Source organism: Astatotilapia calliptera, chromosome 9 (assembly GCF_964374335.1).
Source record: "Astatotilapia calliptera chromosome 9, fAstCal68.1, whole genome shotgun sequence".
Classification (NCBI taxonomy): domain Eukaryota; kingdom Metazoa; phylum Chordata; class Actinopteri; order Cichliformes; family Cichlidae; genus Astatotilapia; species Astatotilapia calliptera.
The window spans coordinates 14,128,383-14,148,246 of record NC_137430.1 but is presented as its reverse complement, the minus strand read 5'-3'; the positions used below and the strand labels follow the sequence as shown (position 1 = coordinate 14,148,246).

The following is a 19,864-nucleotide window of genomic DNA, read 5'->3' as shown; positions in this document are numbered from 1 at the left end:
CTTCAGCCTTCAAGCTGCAAGTTTTCTTTTTTCTCTCTAACTATTGTTGAAATCACTGAGAACCTTTGTAATTAAATATTTGTAACTGTAATTGGATGAAAGTAACACATTCGTTTGTAGCACGTTACGACATTAGCAGTGAATAGCTGTTTCTGGCCTAGGCATGGGTTCCACTTTACCCCCACTTTCTTTTCCTTTCAAGCAATAAAGGTTAGGCTTATACTTACATCTCCACTCCTTAAAAGTTGTAGAACCACCTATTTTTCTATTTTGGAGATTTCTACAGACAATCATTTAAAAATTTCTGAAACGTATGATTCTATTATATGTCGGCACCTGTTCTAGAAGCTATATTGCTGAGACTTCTCCATTATTTTTAAACACATACAAATCATGAACTGACTTACCATGTAACACCTTGAAGCAAGGACTTTACAGATTGTGCAATGCTAATAATGGAGCCACCGATCAGTGCTCCAAACCCCAAAGTAAAAAACAGTCCAGATAAACTTCAGGGGCATAAAAATTAGCCCTGTAACAGGTGGCAATTTCTCCAAAAATCTCCAAACAACAGACCTGCCAAGTGCAACATGAAGTCATACCATTTTTTTCCCCCACTGTTTCTTTTTAAAGAATTTTTTTAAAGGCTAAAATTAAACCAAGTAGAATATGAGAGGCAGGTAATCAGTTAGGCTAAAAGTAGATTCTTGATGGTGTTAGCATGCTCAGCAAAATCTCTGTAATGCTCTATGTCCCCCAAGCAATGAAACAATAAAAAAAGAATCCACATTCAATAACCAACCTGCAAATGGCCTATTATTATCAAACTTGTAATTTTCACAAGGTGGTCATAAAACATAATCTCATTTTTACTTTCTCACCAATTAACTTTATATTATAAGATTCATCCATCGAGTTGTTCCATTGAGTTGCTTGAAGGTTTAAAAATTCCTCAGGTGAAGATGTCAACAGCAGGGTCCACTGACTAAGCAAAGAGGGCGAGTAAAATACTAGTATGTAGCTTTTTAATTTAATCGTGTGATAAATACAATCTTCCTTTTCCTGTGATAACAACAATCATAAAGAAAACATCATATGTTCTTCATTTGTTTATCAGATTTGCCCTGATATACGACTGATTCAGGATGATGTTTTTAAAACCTGTGGAATAAATGAATAAAAACTTCACATATTTTGCTGGTAGACGGCAATCAGTACCACAGGTTAGCCAACTAGAGGCGCATTTCAGTGATTTCAAATAAACAAAAATCTTCACTTTTTCTGTGCCGTCAGTAATGCTCCCAGCTAGTGAGAGGGCTTGCATGCTCCACATCTTACTAGTGGTGCAGTAATGAGCCCCATTAATTATGTAAAGGCAGTGATGCAGATGGACCTAATTAATTGTCTCCCGTCACCCCCTTGATTACTGTACCTGGAAGGGAGGTGTTAATTTCTGTAATACTTAAGCAGGTACGCAAACTGTTTTGTCGGAGCTACCGCTATGACAGTGACAGAGTAGAGCACCAGCTTTCCCGTTGCTGTTAATTCACCGAAAGGAAAGTTTCCCAGTGGTGGTGGTGACATTGTATTAATTGAAGGAGGGAGGGAGAGATTAAAAGAAGTGAGGAAGGAGGGAGAGAGTGGAGAGAGGGGGTTGTATGATGGCCCTGGAGATGTTTTCTCAACCTGATTGCATCAACATTTGCGTACCTTTGTGCCGTTTGTCTCTGTATGTCTAGGTAATGGGTTACCAGCAGGCGAGTTTGGGAACACCCAAGGTGTTTTGCAACAGCAGTGCGCTTGGTGGAGAGTAAACCTGTTGAGAGTCAAATGGCACAGACTGGAGTGGTAATGATAACTTGTGTCTGGGAGGCTGGCTGTTAATCATATGAGGTGTGTTCTCCATTTTAATCCAGGGCCTGTGTGTGTTGTGAGCCCCTGACCATGGAGGACTGTCAGGGTCACACTTTTGGCACCAATTACCAAGTGATAAAAATAGATTTTGAGCTTTAATCTCTTTGCAAAAGTTCATCTGGAGTCAGACAAAATAATATAGGCTACAAATATCATACCTGCCTAATCTATACAATAGCTATGAGCACATGCACGTTCTCTATTTTCAGAGGCATCAAAAAAAATCTTAATCCCATAGTTAAATAAATAAAATTCAGTCCTCAAAACACTACAAGTGTGCATGCCTGCGCACTTGTACTCATCAATCTTGGGCTTGTTCAAATAGTACAGTTAAATGAGTGTGAGCCACTTGAGATGCAAATCTAGACTCATGTAAAGAAAGAAGCTTTGGAGAGGAAGGTAGACAGAGGGAGCAGTAGGCCGTGACAGGATACACAGGAACCGCTGTCACAGAACAATAGAACCTTCAGCTCCTCAAAAGGAACCCATAACAGCAACACAGGAACCCCGGGAGAGGAGAGGAAGAGCTGAGTGGTTCACTGGCACAGGAAGGGTTTTTAGAGTCAGAGGGCAACTACTGGTCTGTAGTGTGTGTGTGTCTGTGTGTGTGCGCCTTTGTGCGTGGGATCAAAATAGTCCTCCCAACCCCCAATAAGCTCTACAAAAGAGCAATGTGGTCAGTGTGCGGGCAAGTGTACGTGTGTGTGCACGCGTGCATTTATTTGCTTGGTTGCGTGTGTATGAAGGCAAACCTGTTCATGTAGGCCCAGTATGCCTGCATGTGTGTAAACTGTCATGCACATTTATAAGTGTGACTGTGTTCATGCAAACCTTTCTGCTTGCCTGCGTGTGCATGTCACATTAGAGAGACTTCTTCAATTACAGTGGATTTTTGTTTCTTCTTTTTTTAGTGGACAGTGCTGAGGGCCCCAGTGGCCCGAGGCGATAGCGAGCAGACAGGCAAGGACAGGAGCGACACAGCAGCAAGCACAGCATCCACAGTCGGAGCATTAGGGAGCGCAATATGAGATATGACTGCAAAGGCTACATGCCTGTGTTCCTGAAAAGGTCATGGACTTTGCTGAGCAGTAATGTGTGAAAGTGGTGCACAGTGGTTAAAAAAGAAGAGAGAGGGGGGAAAAAACAGATAAAGATCAAACACATTCACCTCTTTTCCAATTCGCACGCAAGATTTTATGGACACAAATACAGAATATCTTCAGTAAAATGAGCTGACTACTTTTAAATGAAGTGAGATCATTGCAGGCTCATAAAGAGGGTTAAAAAGCACAAACCTTATCTTATTTGGGTTTAAATTTCACCACACACTTCCTTTTCTTATAGTCAACCTGCATTCCTAAACAGGCGCACAGTTCCAACATTAGATAGCAAGAGAAAGGAGAAAGTGTTCCAGTATGAACTCGTCGGTGTGAACAGTTTAATTACAGGGAGTGTCAGCTCCATTGCTTAATGTGTCCCTTACAATTAATCCAGGGAGAGGATGTCATTATCTACCAATGCCTGGGCCTGGGCAGGCTTTTCTTTCAAAGAGATGGAATGTGAGAGGGGAAAAAGAGGAGTCTAAACAAGGAAGCGCCTTTGGTTAGCAGCCTATATTATGTTCAACCTCTGTGTCAACCAAAAGGATTTAGGTAATATGCTCGGGTGTTGTTTCGAAACATTGAGTTTGAATATTTTGGACACTTGACTCTCATGAAACCATTAGTGAGGAAAAGCTTTTCCCTATAATTTCTTCATAATATGAAGCTTTGCATGTCAGCTGTCAAAACATGGGCAGCTGGAAGAGGTTAAACTGACAACAGGTTTTCGCCACTTTCAAGCCTCGACTTCTTCCTCCTCCAGCGGGCCACGTCCTAAAGAGTCCTTTTTTTCTGCTGCACTGCCATCCCCTAATGTGAAACAGAAGACAACAAATTGGACTCTTGAAAGTGAGAAAAAGACTGTAGCGAGAGCTTTTCAACCATAGAACAAATTTAGGAAGACTCGTTTTACATCGGTTAAAGAGGTTTTCCACCCAGAGCACCTGGCTCGGATCTGTGAAGCTGGTGCAGAATGTGGTTTCACCAAACATTTTAAGTGAATAATGACACAGTGAGATGCCATTATTGGAGGAAAAGATTTGATTATATCAGCTGAGGAAATGTTACAGGGCAAGTACCCTGCAGGCAGATATACTTTGCATACACACTGGGGCAATGTTGTATGTAATGCATACTCAACATACATGCATGCTTAGGTATACAGCTTCTAGCTCCACAGAGGTTTTGTGGCTTGAATTTGACAGATCAGATTTTTTGCGACTGTCTGCCGTTACTTACTTCTCCTCCCTTCACTCCCCCTTTAAAGAGTTTGACCTTGGCCGCTTCCTGTGGCCCTTAGGGGATGAAGAAGTCCTGGTGATTGTGACAGGTGTCGCGTCTTAACAGCCCCACGTGACATCCAGAGGAGAGATAGACATTTGGATTTTTTTTTCACCACATTTGGAGATTTTTTTCCCCCCTCATAAGCTTAAAGAGACAACTTAGGGTGTGTGTGTGTGTGTGTGTGCTCGTGCGTGTGTGTGCACATGCAGCTATAGTGTGTCTGAGTGAGAATGTGTGTGAAGTCTTACCACTTATTCCCAGCTCTCATTTTGGTTATTGGCTTGGATACTTATCACCTCCAGCCTTCGAGGCTTTATTAGGTGGAAGCTACTCCAAAGTCAAATTCTGGATATCAAAGGCAATACTCAACTTTGGCATCTGTCTGCAGCATCTTAATACGAAGCCTGGTCTCCTAAAATTTTAAGAACTCAACATGACATTTTGAAATGCGTCCTCGACGGAAATGTGTTTTCCCACCACAAAAGGGCCAGCATGAGGAGTCCATGCGACAAATGCCAAATGAGTAAGTTGGAAAGTATTGGTGACACAATTAGTTTGAACTTGATACACTTAATGTTATAAAGTTATGGTCCTGACTGTAGGGGCTGGCTGGAAAAGTCTAGCAAGACCCATCTACCAATCGGAAGGTCAGTGGTTTGTTCCCCAGATACTACTGTCTGCATGACAAAGTATCTTTGGGCAAGATACTGAACCCCAATCAGTTCATTTCAGTTCAATTGAAGTTATATAGCAACATTGTAAGGTCGAGACCCTACATTAATACAGAGAAAACCCCAAAAATCAAACGACCTCCTTTGAGCACTTGGCGACAGTGGAAAGGAAAAACTCAATTTTAACAGGAAGAAGCTTCCAGCAGAACCAGGCTAATGGAGGAGCAGCCATCTGTAGTGACTGGTTGGGAGCTGTTGAGCTGATTCCACAGAGGAGGGTCCTGAAAGCTGACGACTCTGCCTCCCATTCAGCTTTTAAATACTTTAAGGAAGCCCGTAGTCTGAGAGCCAAGTGCTCTGTTAGTACGGTACTCTACTATGAGATCTTTAAAACAAGATGGGGAATGATAATTCAAGAACTTGCATGTGAGGAGAAAGATTTTAAATTTGATTTTGGATTTAATAAGGAGCCAATAAAGACAGAAGCCAATATGACACACAAACCTTTCTTGGAGGTTGGGGTTGTAGCGTCGCCCCCAATGCATTCATGTGTGTGTGTGTGTGTGTGTGTGTGTGTGTGTGTGTGTGTGTGTGTGTGTGTGTGTGTGTGTGTGTGTGTGTGTGTGTGTGTGTGTGTGTGAGTTCAAATGTTGACAAAACAAAATAATTACTAAACGTTTGACACTTGATTATAGTTTCATTTATCATCAGTTCTGTTAGTGAAAATAAGGATAATAAGAAAACAGTTGAAAACTAGCTGCTGCCTGCTGTGCGTCTTTATGAGAGAGAGGTTTCTTATTCCAGTAATAACAGTAATACAGTTTATTCCTGACAGAGAGAACGAGTGCCTACTTTACTATTTCACCCTGCTTGTCAGTATTCTTAAGTATGATAAGGTTCATACATTTAACTAATGGTAACTAATTTATTTTCTGTTTTATGGGAGGTAAGAGTGAAAACTATGCTCCTTGGCAGGAGAGCGTGTATTCTGTTTCTTTATAAAAAAGTGAAGCAGTAATGAATCATGCATGAGAAATACTATAGTAAAACCCATGATCAATGGAAATTCAAATACAGAAAAAAAGAGTGTGGAAAAAGTAGCATATCATCAATATTTTAGAAACCAGCAACATTTCATAAATCATAATCAGGTGAGCTCATGACTTATCAAGAGCAGTTCAGATCCTGGTCTTAAGAGTCTTAATGCTCGTGGATACTGGTTTACGTGTTCGCCTTTCCCCGGTGGATTCATTATTTCAACACTGATGAAGATTCCGATCAACTTTAATCACCTTTACTTGCAGAAACGTGTGACTGTGAGTCATCTGTAAACATTGAAACATTTAAATGTGGCACAGGCTTATTTATCTTTTGTTAAAGTTTCAAGTAAACTTCAATATTCTCCAGAACAAACCTGGAAAAAGTGATCTCCCTAAGGCCCAGGGTGAGTCAGACATGGTGTGGCAGAAAAAAAGATGGGCTGCTATCTGAGTTGTTTACTGTAGGTTGAGAGTAGGCTTTCTGCAAAGGAGATTAGTAATGGTGAATTATGCATATCTTATTTTCTGGATTATCTCAGGCAGTCAGAGATGCTATCTCATTGTATAATCTCTTTTAAAGTCGTTTGGTTTATTCTGACTGTAAATACAGTCATTTTTGCTTGTTTATCTTTTCTAGAAGTCCAATTTAGCCTGTGCTACTTTTAGATGGAGTGTATTATTGCTTATAATCTATCATTCTTCAAGTTGAAATAAATGCAGACGGTGATCTTTGCTTTACCGGCACAGCCATGTGAGGAGGGTGGGTGGAAGCTACTGTAGCATAACAGTCATTTTGTCACTGTGCGTGTGTGTGTATACGCATGCACGTATGTGTGTCCCTCCATGCAAATATGAATGGGTGGCCTGTCTTGTCCAGTGGTGCGTTTAACCAGACACAGACCTTTGCTTCAGCCAACTCAGGCCCAACGCAGACAGTGTGCATCCATGCCATTTTCAAGCTGCTCCAATTACATCCGCTGAGCATCCACATATTGGCTAAATTTGCAATAATAGCATATCTATTTCCATTCTAATGGCTGACATTGCTTGGCTTATCCATGCATGTATGTCGGTGGTCTTTTATGCTTTATGGTTTGGTCTGTTCCCAGCCATGTGCAATGTGCTGTGGCGTGTCTTGGCTTTGGATGTGTGTGTGCTGGACGAACTTCATGTGCTGCTATGCACTGTGGAGTGCAGCAGTTTGTTACTTAGAAAAATGCTACACTAATGTGGATGCATTTTTTTCTTTCCTTTAACAGGAACTATACATGGTTACAATTTGAAATTCAGTTGTTATATTACATTTGCTAATCTCAGTGCCTCCATAGTTACTTTGACATTTGTGGTTGGCCTATTAGCTCTTTTATTAGCTGTTCCAGGATGGTGGTTCACCTCTACCAAAAGACAAATGCCAATTCTAGTAAATTCAAACAGTTTCATGCTATCGACTGGGAGTCACCTAGTTTTTATTTTTAACAGTTATAGTGTACCTGCTGAGAAATAAGGCTAATGTGACCTTGAAGACAAAATTCCTTAAGATGCAAAAAAAAGTTTTTCTTGTAAACTTTCAGATCAGTGTCGAGTAACAACAGGTTATTCATGACTTTTGTTGCTGGGTAATGAGTAATGCGATTACTTTTTAAATAATGTCATGAGTTAAGTGACTGATTTTCCAGTAACATTTCCAACATTATGTTCATAAATGCATGAAGTGATATCAGAGAATGAGCTTGTGCTTTAGTACAATTTAGCCTCTGACGTACGTGCAATGCATCTGTGCATCTGCACCACAGCATATGCACTTATTAATTCAAATTGTTGTGCTGCATGCAATGTATAATTACATGTTGGTGGTGCATGTGTCCACGAGTCCATGTTGACAGTGTGTTTGTGTTTCTACGTTCTGTCTGTATCTGTTACATGAACCCCGTGTTCAGCAACCAGGCCTTGAACCCAAGCCAGCTCTGACAGAAACGATGGTGGTGTTGGAGAGGAGGGATTGACCCTCTATAGCTTAGAGAGCCTCAATGCACAGTACACACACACACACACACCCAACACACACCCTCCTCCCCATCAACCCACAACCCACTACTCCCTGCCTCCCCCCACTCCCTGCTGCATAGCCCTAAGCGCCCGCAGGCATTGGAGATGCACGCATGCGTTGCCTTACTGTGTGGGGCTTTGTCTGTCTGTGAGCATGGTCGTATGTGTGTGTTAGTATTTATATGAGTGTTACTGTTTCTCTCCTCTCTCTCTGTATGTATGTGTGTGTGTGTGTTTGTTTGTGTGTACATGTGGACAAAAGAAGCAACCATGTCTACCTCTTTTCTCACTTGGTAATAATCACTGATGCTTCTTTCAGATCTGTCTGTGCTAACCCACTGCATTAGATGTGATTGCCTTTTGTTATAAAGTATACGGATGAATTTGTATTAAATGGTAATACCAATGAGCACTAATTCAATGTACAGTGAAAATGTGAAAACAAAATATCGCTTTAATGTAAGTACCTATGTTCAATACCACTAAATAATCGATCTATCTATCTATGACACAAAGTCTACTTCGTAAACTTAATGCAATGCAGTGATCCAGATGAAGCTTCACTGGATCTGCTGAAACGCTTAAAATGTTTCCTTTTGGATCATATCACAGTTCAGCATTTCCAGCCAACATGACTCTGATCTGGTTCACAGCGTAAAATGTATTTACAGAAAGACTGCTAAAAACCAGGTGACTCCATAAAGCTTTCTTTGTGCTCAAAATATTCCTTATGTAAGAATCTCCAAGTAACTTGCTAAGGATACCCCAAAACCAAGTCTGTACACAGACTTCTATTTTTTATTTCTAAACCTCTATAGGGCAAATTAAAGCAGTAATCCATACACACAGTTCCAGACATACATCAGTCTCTTTAATCCAACATAGGTCCTACTACTCTCCCCATTACTGGTTCTCTTACCACTATGGCCTTAAATCTCCTCCATATATCCAGATTCACTCCCATATTTCTCTCCTCTCTTCTACACTTCTTTCCCACTGATTTGGTGCCAGCGCTGTTGCTGCCTTTCTACCTTATAAGAAGCAGCATGGATCGAGCAGGTTTAGAATCAAATATTACAAATATTAGACAGCATATTTTTGAGGTAATTTACATGGTAAAAAAAAATCATGGTGGGTGGAATCTGCAGACTGAATCTGCAACTCCCCAAACCACTGACGACTGTGGATCTGAATTTGGACCAAGCAAACTTGTTGGATGCAAACAGAATTGCTGGGCAGCAGTCTTTTTGTGGTGACAGTTCATGGAAGCGGTGCTAGGTTGGGCACCGGTGCTGTAACTGCTTTGGTTGGCAAGATGTGCAAAAATGCCAGGAGCCACAGCACCGTTCTGAGCACCGGGTCCAGAACCAGCAACATCCTCTGTAGTCTCCCAAAATCCAAACCCCGTATCACCCTCTCCACTGAGTTTCAATCTCGTCCCTAGTCTGAGTCCCAACTGCAGCCGCAGCCGGGGCTTCCATGTGCGACTGACACATAAATAACCAAGCCTGTCCGCCACCCAGGCAAATTCAAATGCACCTGTCAAAGTGATGAAGCACCCACCCGCAGGGAAGCATTGTTTACATTTTCACTCCATTCTTTGCAAAAGTGAGATTCTAATTATTTTCCCACTGTAAATTAAAGCCAAGTGGGACAGAACTACAAACCAAAAGGATCACGGCAGTGGAGAAAACCCCAGCCCTTGCGGAGTAGGCGTGAGTTGGTGACGGGCGGGACGGAGGCAAGGTCAGCAGCTTTTAAGAAGGGAAGCAGAAATGGGAGGTATAGCATTCACACTGGCTGTAAAGCAAGGCGATGCAAGCAAGACGAGTCTAAGAGAACTCCAACCGGCTGGAATACATTATGCCCCTCACATTTCATACATAATAACGTGCCAAAAATGTGCTGCATTATTTTTCATACCACTGGACACAGAGTGAGACAGAAAGAGGTAGGGAGACAGAGAGAGCAAGAGAGGAGGGAAATGTTTAATTAGTCCATGGAAACGTGCAAATGGGAGGTAAAATTAGGCGAAGGTAGGAAGGTCTGGAGAAGAGAGAGTGCATGAATGGTAATGATGGCTATCTAGTTTGGATCAATCATTAAGGGATCAGGGGGACTGACAAGCCTGTTTGTGCCCATGCCTTAGGCTCCTGCTCTGGACAGTAGCCAGCCCAGCTCAGCTTGTGTGCTCATTGAAAGTTCTCCTTTCCTCCTCCCTTTAGTTGCAAACGTACACACACACTCTGGCTGCACAAGTACATCATACAGTATAAGTATAAACAAGTTTGTGCAGTTTAGTATAGTAAACCCATCATTTTAAAAATAACATTTTAATATCTAATACATGTAATTAACTCACTTGCAAAATAGTGGATTTCCACATTCGTGGGAGATTTTTAACTTGCTCTTGAGGCCCCGTGATTAGTCCCTGCTCTGACACAGTGTTTTGATCAGTTCATTACAAGGTTACAGGGTTACATTTGGGAACTGTTTTGATTGTCAGGAGCGACATGACAGGTTTTTTTTTTCATAACAATCAAATCTAGACATGGTGTTTACATGTGTCATGCCACAAAATGGAGCAAGATGTCACATGTATATGTGTATAATGGGGAAGGCCATGTAAGACAAACAAATAAAATACACTGTACCTTTCCCAGACACGCATTACCAGAGAAATGTGTCACCCAGTGGAACTGCGTCTCTCCGTCTGCCCTCTTTTTAGCTGTTATTTGCAAGTTCAAGTCCTATTTTAGGTATAAATATGGGTCGCTCTTAAAATATAACACAAAAGAATACCCTTTTAGAATGAAGTGCATTTATACTTTTATCTCTGAGCCATAGATGCCTCCGATCGCAGTTTATTTTTTATTTTGTTTGCCCTCAGACTAAAAAAGCAACAAAGCGTCATGCTGTCGGTGACAGGTAATCCAAATCCATCTGTTGCTAGACTTTATATTTGCACACGCACTTGAATAAAAATGACTGTCAGGTCAGTCAAATTTTATCACAAGTCACACTGGATTTTTTTTTTAAAGAGAACCTTTCCACAGGCGCTTGTATTTAAAGACTGATGGCTTTTCTTCTGCATTCATATGTGGTATGGTATGATTCGCTAGGTGTGAAATCACATCTTCTCCCAGAAAGACAGACAGACTATATTTGCGAACCATGGAGCCACGTCTGCAGCTGTGCCATCCCCACTTCCTGTGCCCCTGCTCCTCCCTCCCATTCCCAATGTGCATTTGCGGTAATGTCTACAAATCCTGAAATTTATGTCCCTGCTGGAAAACATGGTTTGCCGTTTATAGTCCTCCGCTAAAAGAAATAAGGCCCATCTCTCCTGATACAAGTCAAGGGACTGATGCAGACTCTATCAGATTTCTAAATACAGACCCCAACGATAAATCCTGGCTTGATTGGGTTTGAATTGGGTTAGCTCACTTGAATGCTATCTGCTTAACCCACAGCTGGCCTGTCTGCTCCATGCAGGCATTGAACCTAAATCAGTCACTTAGTGCTATCAAATGGAACAATGGTGGAGTGGAGGGAGCACTCAAGCTAGGGCTAGAAGCCAGGCTAGCACCATAACACAACACAACAGACCAGAACAGAGTAGTGTCGAGCAGACAGGCCCTCTAATGCTCTTTCCTTTTTGTGTCTTAGCAATGATGCTTCTTGAGAGCCATGGTGCATTGCATGAAATGGCATCACCCAAACCGAACACACAAACACCTTTTCAAGCTTTTGTCTCGTCTTGTCAACTGGATTTCACGTGCTAATTAGCATAGGATGGTGGCATGGCAAACATTTTAAAAAATAAATAAAAATCCATTTTCATGCAAGCCAAAATACAGACACGCAGCACACCATACCGGGGGAATTCAAGCAGGTGCGTTTAACCAAAGTGACTGAGAGCACAGAGGCAGAATTCATGGTGTTTCTATCGCCACTGTACAGCTTGGATTAAAACATCCTGGAAAGGGGCCATAATTGAGTCATAGGCACACTTCCTGTGGCCAGTAAAGGAGGAAAAGATGCTTTCTTAGCCGTTTTTTAAGACTAATGAATGACCTTAAAAATGCAGCCTGACCTCGCTGAGAACCATGGTATTGGAAGAGATCTACGTAGCTTTTACTCAGAGAGAGATGAAAACAATAAAAATCTGAATATCAACATCGATGTAAACATCTTATCGAAACAGACTGATTGCTGCCTTGCAGGGGCGCTAAACACAAAAGAAATCCAGGTAATCAGTTTCCCTCTCGTGTGGGCCGAGGACAGGCTGGAGGCAAGGCAGCTGAGGGGATTCCACAAATGAGCATCTGAATTAGCATCGAAGAGATCCATCCTAGCATACACACCCAATACACACACACATCTTCTTTGAGTGTTTTTAGCTAGTCTTATTTTCTGCACTCATAACCCGTTGACATTTCGACTCTGAGGTCTTTTTCCACTCTTTGGGTCGTGTGCTTTGCAGTTTATACTAGGCTTCTAATTACAAGAGGGGTAATAGCTCCCACTGTTTTCTCAGTGAAGCGCCTAGAGTTGTGTTTGGCTAACCGTTTCCAAGTCTGAGGTGACATCGATACACCGCCAAATTAAACTTCTCCTTCAGCTTGACCCTGCCACTCACGGCCCTCTGAATGAGTTTGCCTTTTTTCCCATATTTTTAGACGAATCATAATTATGCCGCCAATTAGAGGGTCACCTTGAAAAACTTCCTCCTTCTTTTGACTCTCTGTGTGTGGCTCAGTTTACGTGCGTGTAATGTTCACTGTTTTGGGTCGGTAGCTGTGAGCTAGACTTTAAATTATGTCTTTAAGTACAGCCACGTACACACAGGCAGAGAAAGAGTGCGTCACTGATTCAGCAATGTCACAGTCGCAGTTTATGAATATGAAAGAAAAAAGTTGATTTAAAGACTCTCTGTGAGCCAGATTTAGGTGGGCGGTGCTCGTGGCTTTACTACCTGGTCTTTCAGTTGAAGTGACGTATACAATCTGTGACCATTACACGTTCAAGACTTTACCAGCAGACACTCTCGGAGAGGAAGAGAGCTTCCATGATCTTCACACATGGATGACTTCAAGTTACATGACCTACATAACATGTTACACGCGCCGCTTGCTCCCCATGCCTCACCCTAATAGGGAAGGGCAGTACATTACAGGTGTGTAATCCCTAATATGTGCATATGGACACACAGAGAAACAACTGGTCTCTTTACATGCCACGTGGTACGTTCATATTTGTTTTGTGTTTTTATATCTTCTCATGTGTTCCTGCTGTTAGCTGGCCTTTATGTTCTTATCTCCCTCTCAAAGGTGGCCGTGTATGACTATATCTTAACAACGGAGGACCCCGTGTCAGACTCTGCAGCGCCCAGCGATGAGTCCCATAGGGATGGTACGCACATGCCAGCGGGTGAGACCAGCACCCACGTGGCAGTCTACACACTGCACCTCAGCGGGCTTAAACAAATATACAGGCACTTTCTTCGACAGTCAGATGGAGCCATCATAGAGGTGAGATATCAATGGAGATGACACTGAAGTCTTAATTTATTTGCATGTCTCCAATTTATGCAAATGTGAAACAAGAAGGAAAAAAGAGTCTGTTGTTGGAAGACGTTGCTTCCTGCTTTGCTCCAAAATGAAACTGTATAGTGATCTATACTGGATCTGAATTTATATGCCTTTAAAACCTGAAACAGGGCTCCCTCTTCTGTTGCTCTGTCCTGTTTGTTCAAAGATTTACTTCAATTCAAATTAAAGGTCTAATGCGATAGAATTTCAGATGGTGTACAAATGACAAAACATGAGACAATTGTATCATTTAAAAAAAACAGAGTTGTGTATTCCCTGAAAATTGAAGCTTTTTGCTTCATCTACATTCAGATCAGCAGTAAATAAACAAAAAGCTACCTTTGGCTGCTCCCCTATTCACAAGGCGTCATGACAACGGGTGTTTGATTTGATGTGGAGTTGCTGGGATTTACGTCATACTAAAAGAGAAATCTGTTAATGTAGATCATATTAATAAAGCTTATCTGTATATTTATTCAGTTTGAGACCATTTTAGTTTGTTTTATCTTATTCCCTCACTCTTTCTTTTAATACTTACTGACGTTGAAATTAAAGGAAGAGGGCAAGAGAGAGCAAGAAGAAGACAGAGGGTGTGATTGTTTCACTGGCCCTTGCATCACTTGGTTTATTCCCTCTGAATAGAGTAAGAATGGGAAAGGACAGAAGTGGATGCAGCAACTATTTCTTTATTCTACTTTCAGCACAATGAGAGGCAACAGTACAGCTCTGTGGCCTGAAAGGGTGAATAACTATGATTCTTTTCTTTTTGTTGTTATCCTTGGGCTAAAGCAGATTTGAAATTCTTTCTTCTTTTCAAACAGAAAATGACAGGATTTGCTTCGAGAAACAAATCATGACTGAGTTCAACATGTGAGCGTAACTACAAGCCGAAATTTAGCCGACAAAACAATTTCCTCTGTCTCCGTGTGTGTGGGTAACAATCATTTAGAATTTTTGGGGTGCAAAGATCTGCTCTGTATAAAGTCCCGGACATCGGTTTAAGTCACGACTCACGGTGACATTGGAAAATATTGATTGCTGTCCTCTAAGCACTTTTAAGAGAGACAGGCCAGAGTAACCGGCTGATTCATAGCTTGTTGCCTAATTAAAAGTAGGACTTCCTAACGACTGCTGCTGTGGCAAGAATGTTTTCCTTTCCTCAATCATTCTGTCACTCCCCTCACAACCTGGATCGTCCCAACAAAATTAATATTTTGAATGTCAACAGAGTGAGGATAGAGGGTGTCATACGCACTAACAATTAGCTCTGAGGCTCTGTTGTGCGCTAATAGCTCTCAATCATAATTTGAATGATGGAGCGCTTATGTGAATAAACACATGGCATGGTATATCTATTACTGGTGTCACACTGTCTGTCTGTTTGTGTGTGCGTAGCCTCTAGACCTGTGCATAGCAGATGAGACATCTGGGAGGATTTTTCAAACAACAAAACCGCGCACACACCGACTCACATATCCTTTCTGTCTGTGAAAAAAATAAGTTATAGTGTTCACACAAAACCTTCAGCGCTCTCCCTTCGCATAAACACACAAATTTACTACACCAATAACCTTGGCAGACACAGCCTTAGCTCACTCAGAGAAACAGAATTCATTCCCAACCTGGCAACATGCTATTCTTTAAACAGTGCAGGACGTGTCAGAGAAGCCACCGTAAGTGAAAGATAGGTGTCACAGAAAAACAGGAAAACAGGCTCGCACTCATGCACAGACACACACACATGCACACACAGACACATGCTGTTCATAATCTTTCTGTTGATCCCTTTTCTCTCTCTCTTACACACACACACACACACACACACACACACACACACACACACACACACACACACAATGTCCCGTGGGTATTGCTGTCTGTTCCTTGCAACTTCACAGGCAAAGGACCCCCAGCAGCAAGACATGCTGATGGCATCCTCTTTCACCCGCCAGTGGTGGGTATGATAGTGCCGATGTGCGGAGTTGCCAGTAGAGTACTTTGTCGCTTCCTTTTGCTTTTCAGAACAGATCCCCTCTTTACATATGCAAAACTAATCCCCTGGATATATAGACTGGTTTTATGTATAGGGCAAGATCTAAGAATCTCCAAAGGGCATCCCCAGCACTTGGAAGAACACTTGAGCTGATTTTATTAGTGCTTTATGTAATTCTGGCAGTGATATACACACTGCAGCCGGGTCCTATATACAAAATGGCTTTAAAATGTAAGGTGACTGCTGCTGAGAGATGAGAACAGCACAAATTATATATATTTATATTTATATATGTGTGTATATATATATATATATATATATATATATATATATAACATCTCAAAACATGTTTTTTTATGTAAAAAACATGTTTTGAGATGTGATGATGTGGTTACACTACAGTTGCATGGATTCTTTATTTGTGAAATTTTCACAACCAGTGACAAAAGCATTTATCTTAATTAAACTGTGTACTGACAGTACTCGATTCTCCGCCTCAGTTAGCTTAAAAGCTAATCTTACTACTTAAGGAGTCTGTTTCCATTTATTGTGGAAATATTGACTGATGCCTCATTTCCTTTAAAAACCTTTGTTTTTTCAGGCAGCGTCCTGGACATCGGTGCCCTGGAGGACTTGTTCCGCCCTTAGCCTAACATGACCACAGCTCGAGGGGCCTGTAGCTTTGCATAACGCAACACATATACACTCAAGATTTGCCTAAATGCACATTTTAAAAAGCAAGTCCCAGAAGAAGTGCCCTGAGCTATAGACACTGTAAGACACCGTTTGGAAGGAGCAAAACAGTTAGGTGTGTACTGTTTGATTTGCTGTAAAATGAACTTCTGAGCGAGAGTCACGAGAAACTAACCTATTTCTGTTGTTTATTCAGCTACTGTTGAAACAGCTCCGTTCTTTTCTTTCCTCTGTTTCCGTCCTCGGTGACACGTAGGACCAAACGGAGGAAAGCTGAAATCGTGGGTGCGTCGTAAAAATTAACTGATGCTCAAGTCTTTATTGACTTGCATATTGAATTCTGTTTAAAGAAAGTTAATATTAATGATCCATCATATGCTCTCGTTCAGTTTGTTGCCCAAGGCAGGTGTCTGTAATATGGACCATGTTGAAGGAATCTTATCGCTGAATCACAACAATAGAAAAAGTTAAAGCTACGTTCCCATCAGTGTGCTCCAATAAAAGACATTAAAGGTAAAGTGAGGTGTAGCTTTTCAAACACTCATTACCTATAAACAGATGTTCCACAGCTGCCGACTCACAAAACGCATTGCTGACAACAACTGTTAGGGCCAAAATTATGCAGGGAAATGCATCTATATAACCTAGGACCTTCAGAGAAGGACTCATAACCACTCTGTCTGGAGAAACAAGATGGCTGATGAAGAAATTAATGCAGGCAAAGTCATTATCTTCCCTCCTAAAACCACAGTGGGTTTATGTCCCCCTGTGTCGTTTTTTCTCCGGGGCTAACATTTAAGTGTCGATGGACTTATAAAAAGATAGGACAAGCCAACTGTGCTCCTTTTGTCTCCTTTCCTCCATATGGGAGGCAGCAGCATATGCAAGAACTGGCTCAGCTTCTGTAAAACTTCCATTAAAGATGCACAACTAAGGCTCTGCCAGCTTGAATATTACCTCTCTCTGCAAATTATTTATGGCTCGGAAAAAACGCTGATGATGAGCATCTCCAGCGACTTGTATAAATAAAAACACTTTTTTTTCTGCAATTTCAGCTGTGCTTTTTTTTCCCTCCCCTCTCTCTCTCTCCCTGTTCTGGGAATGCACTTAACTGTTTGTAGAAACCAAAGCTATGCAGTTTAGACACATACGGTTTCAACTCCATAACATTTATTAGTTTACCTTCCCAGCTGGACTTATGGAGTTTTACAAGTACAGTGACAAAGCAAACAAATATGATAATAATGATGCAGAGCAATGCAAAGTTGGGAAGAGGTTTCATAATAATCATTATATACCATCTCTCATTAACAGAGCTGTTTGTGTGTGTGTGTGTGTGTGTGTGTGCATGTGTGTGTGTGTGTGTTTTCCTTCCCACAGCTCAGTCCACTGTCCTTCTGCACACGACGACTCTTCACCGGACCAATATTGACCTAATTTAACATGCAGACAATATGAAGAAGTTAACCTTTTGAAAAAACACCTTGCAGCAACATTAATTGACAAACCACATCAATTCTCCCTCCTACCCCTCTTTTGTAATTACTCTGCTGCATGTTTGATTGCCGCTGTGGAGCTGAAGACCTGCGCTTCATTTGCCGTGAGGTCATCGGCAGCCCTCAGAAATATGAATTTGATTTTTACAGGAAGTGAGCGCGCTCTCTGTGTGCGTGCGTGTGTGTGATGTCGTTTCATGTGCCGCGTGTGTCTACGAGAGGCAGAGGAAAAGAATTAGGGAGGGAATGTCCTTGGCTATGTACTATATGTTGCATGAGGAGATTAATGCCTCCCTGGCAGTCATATCTGTTTAATAGGAGGACTTCCCTGAAGTACACCACAGGCAATTGTCAAGCAAGTTTATACTAATTTTAGAAAAAAAAAAAAAAAATGAGCTAAAATGAAATAAATAATAGAAAAGAAAACATTTTTTTGTCAACACTTGCAAAACTAAACTTTGAATATATAGACTGGTTTCATGTATAGGGTGCTTTTGTGCCAGCCTGCATTTTCAGCCTGACCACTTGATGTATAGCACAACCTGATAAACATTATTCTCTTCTTTTATATGCCTTTTCTTTTGACAAATGTGTGGTTCATCATTCTGTAATTGCTTATACCAGTGAGATTTAAGTTATATTTCCTATCACTGTATATAAGTAGGCCAACCCAGAGTTGTGAGAGCCGTTTCCCCTCTGGGACGAGAGGTAGTGTGTCATATAAAGTCTCCATTTCTGCTTCTCCTCCAACTTCACTCTAAGCACGGGGACAGAGGAAGAGACTGTGCATGACAACACTATTCGCAGGCCTCGAGGAAAATCGCAGTTCTTCTGCCAATCTCAGTCACTGTCATCCAAGTTCAACCTGCACTTTGTGACGCTTGATACGTTTACAGGCCGCGGGGGCTCCTGAAACAGTCGGGTTTATCATTGTTGTGCTGTTCATTTCTTTTTTGTCACCTTTTCTCGTTTATGCTACCTGGCTGATTTAAGCATGCTTTGGGTGAGTTTTTTTTTTTTCTTTTTCTGAAGGTGATGGGTGACATAGAAGGCCTCGACAACGCATCCAGCACGGTGCCCTGCCCGGCTCAGAGCTCTGACAAACAGAGGGAGGACAAAGGAGGCGACGCTCTCCAGCTACGGAAACGAAAGAAACGATTCTGGCGTGAGTGTCTCTCTCTGTTATTTCTATCACTGTAACAAAAATATGTTTTTCACAGTTAGCTCGTCACACTCAGAGCACACAACTACAGCACATTCAGTCGTCCCAGTCACCTCACCTCACACACGTTTGACTCTCTTGCTTGTGCAAACCTACCTGTTATTGACACAGTTTTATCAGTCGTTTCATTGCCCTTAGGGTCCCATCGTGTTGAGCCAATAGGAGGAAACAGGTGTGACTCCAGTTTTGCACTACAAGACCTCAATCAATGACACCAGATGGAAGAGAGAATAAACACTGAGTCCTCTTATTGATCATTTAGCAATGCACTGCAGAAGTTATGCATTCTGAATGTTACTTTTCCTGCTCTTTGTGTTAAAATCAGCGTTTATTAATCTGACAACAGCTCTCATCACCTGTTTGTTTTTTAGTAGTTACAAAAAACATCCCCCTGTTCTGTGTATTGTGTAGTACTTCAAAGAATCACAGTGAGAAATGCACTGTACTTTTCACTCTTGAGACCCTGTGCAAGTAAACATAAATGGTGTATGTGAACTGATAAGCCATCTGTGACCTAATAAAGCAAATAAATACTTCACCACCACTTCTAATGGATACAGGTTGTTAAGTGCTGGGGACTGCCTCAACACAATGAAATATGAAGATTCTTAAAGTCACTAATCAGAACACGAGTGATAAAATATCAATATTGGCCCCACATTAAGCAGGATAATATTCAGGCCAGCTTGATTTGTATTGAATATGTGTCTGCTAGCCGGTGCTTAGTGTAATGAAGTGGCTCACAAATCAGACTGTAATGGCCGCCTACTTACACATATTGCTTAATTAAAGGTTGTGAGCTTATTAGCAT

At 41.5% G+C, this 19,864-nt stretch overlaps 1 protein-coding gene across 1 annotated transcript in view; it reads left to right on the top strand.

Moving 5' to 3' along the window:
- The window catches only part of ofcc1 (orofacial cleft 1 candidate 1), a 75,776-nt gene extending 56,179 nt beyond the window's left edge, over positions 1–19,597 (top strand). Inside the window, exons 21-23 of the mRNA XM_026180920.2 lie at positions 13,389–13,589; positions 18,864–18,996; positions 19,192–19,597. Of these exons, the coding sequence (XP_026036705.2) occupies positions 13,389–13,589; positions 18,864–18,996; positions 19,192–19,265 (408 nt within the window). The 3' untranslated portion in view covers positions 19,266–19,597. The remainder of the gene's footprint in view (positions 1–13,388; positions 13,590–18,863; positions 18,997–19,191) is intronic.
- Positions 19,598–19,864: the final 267 nt, after the last annotated feature.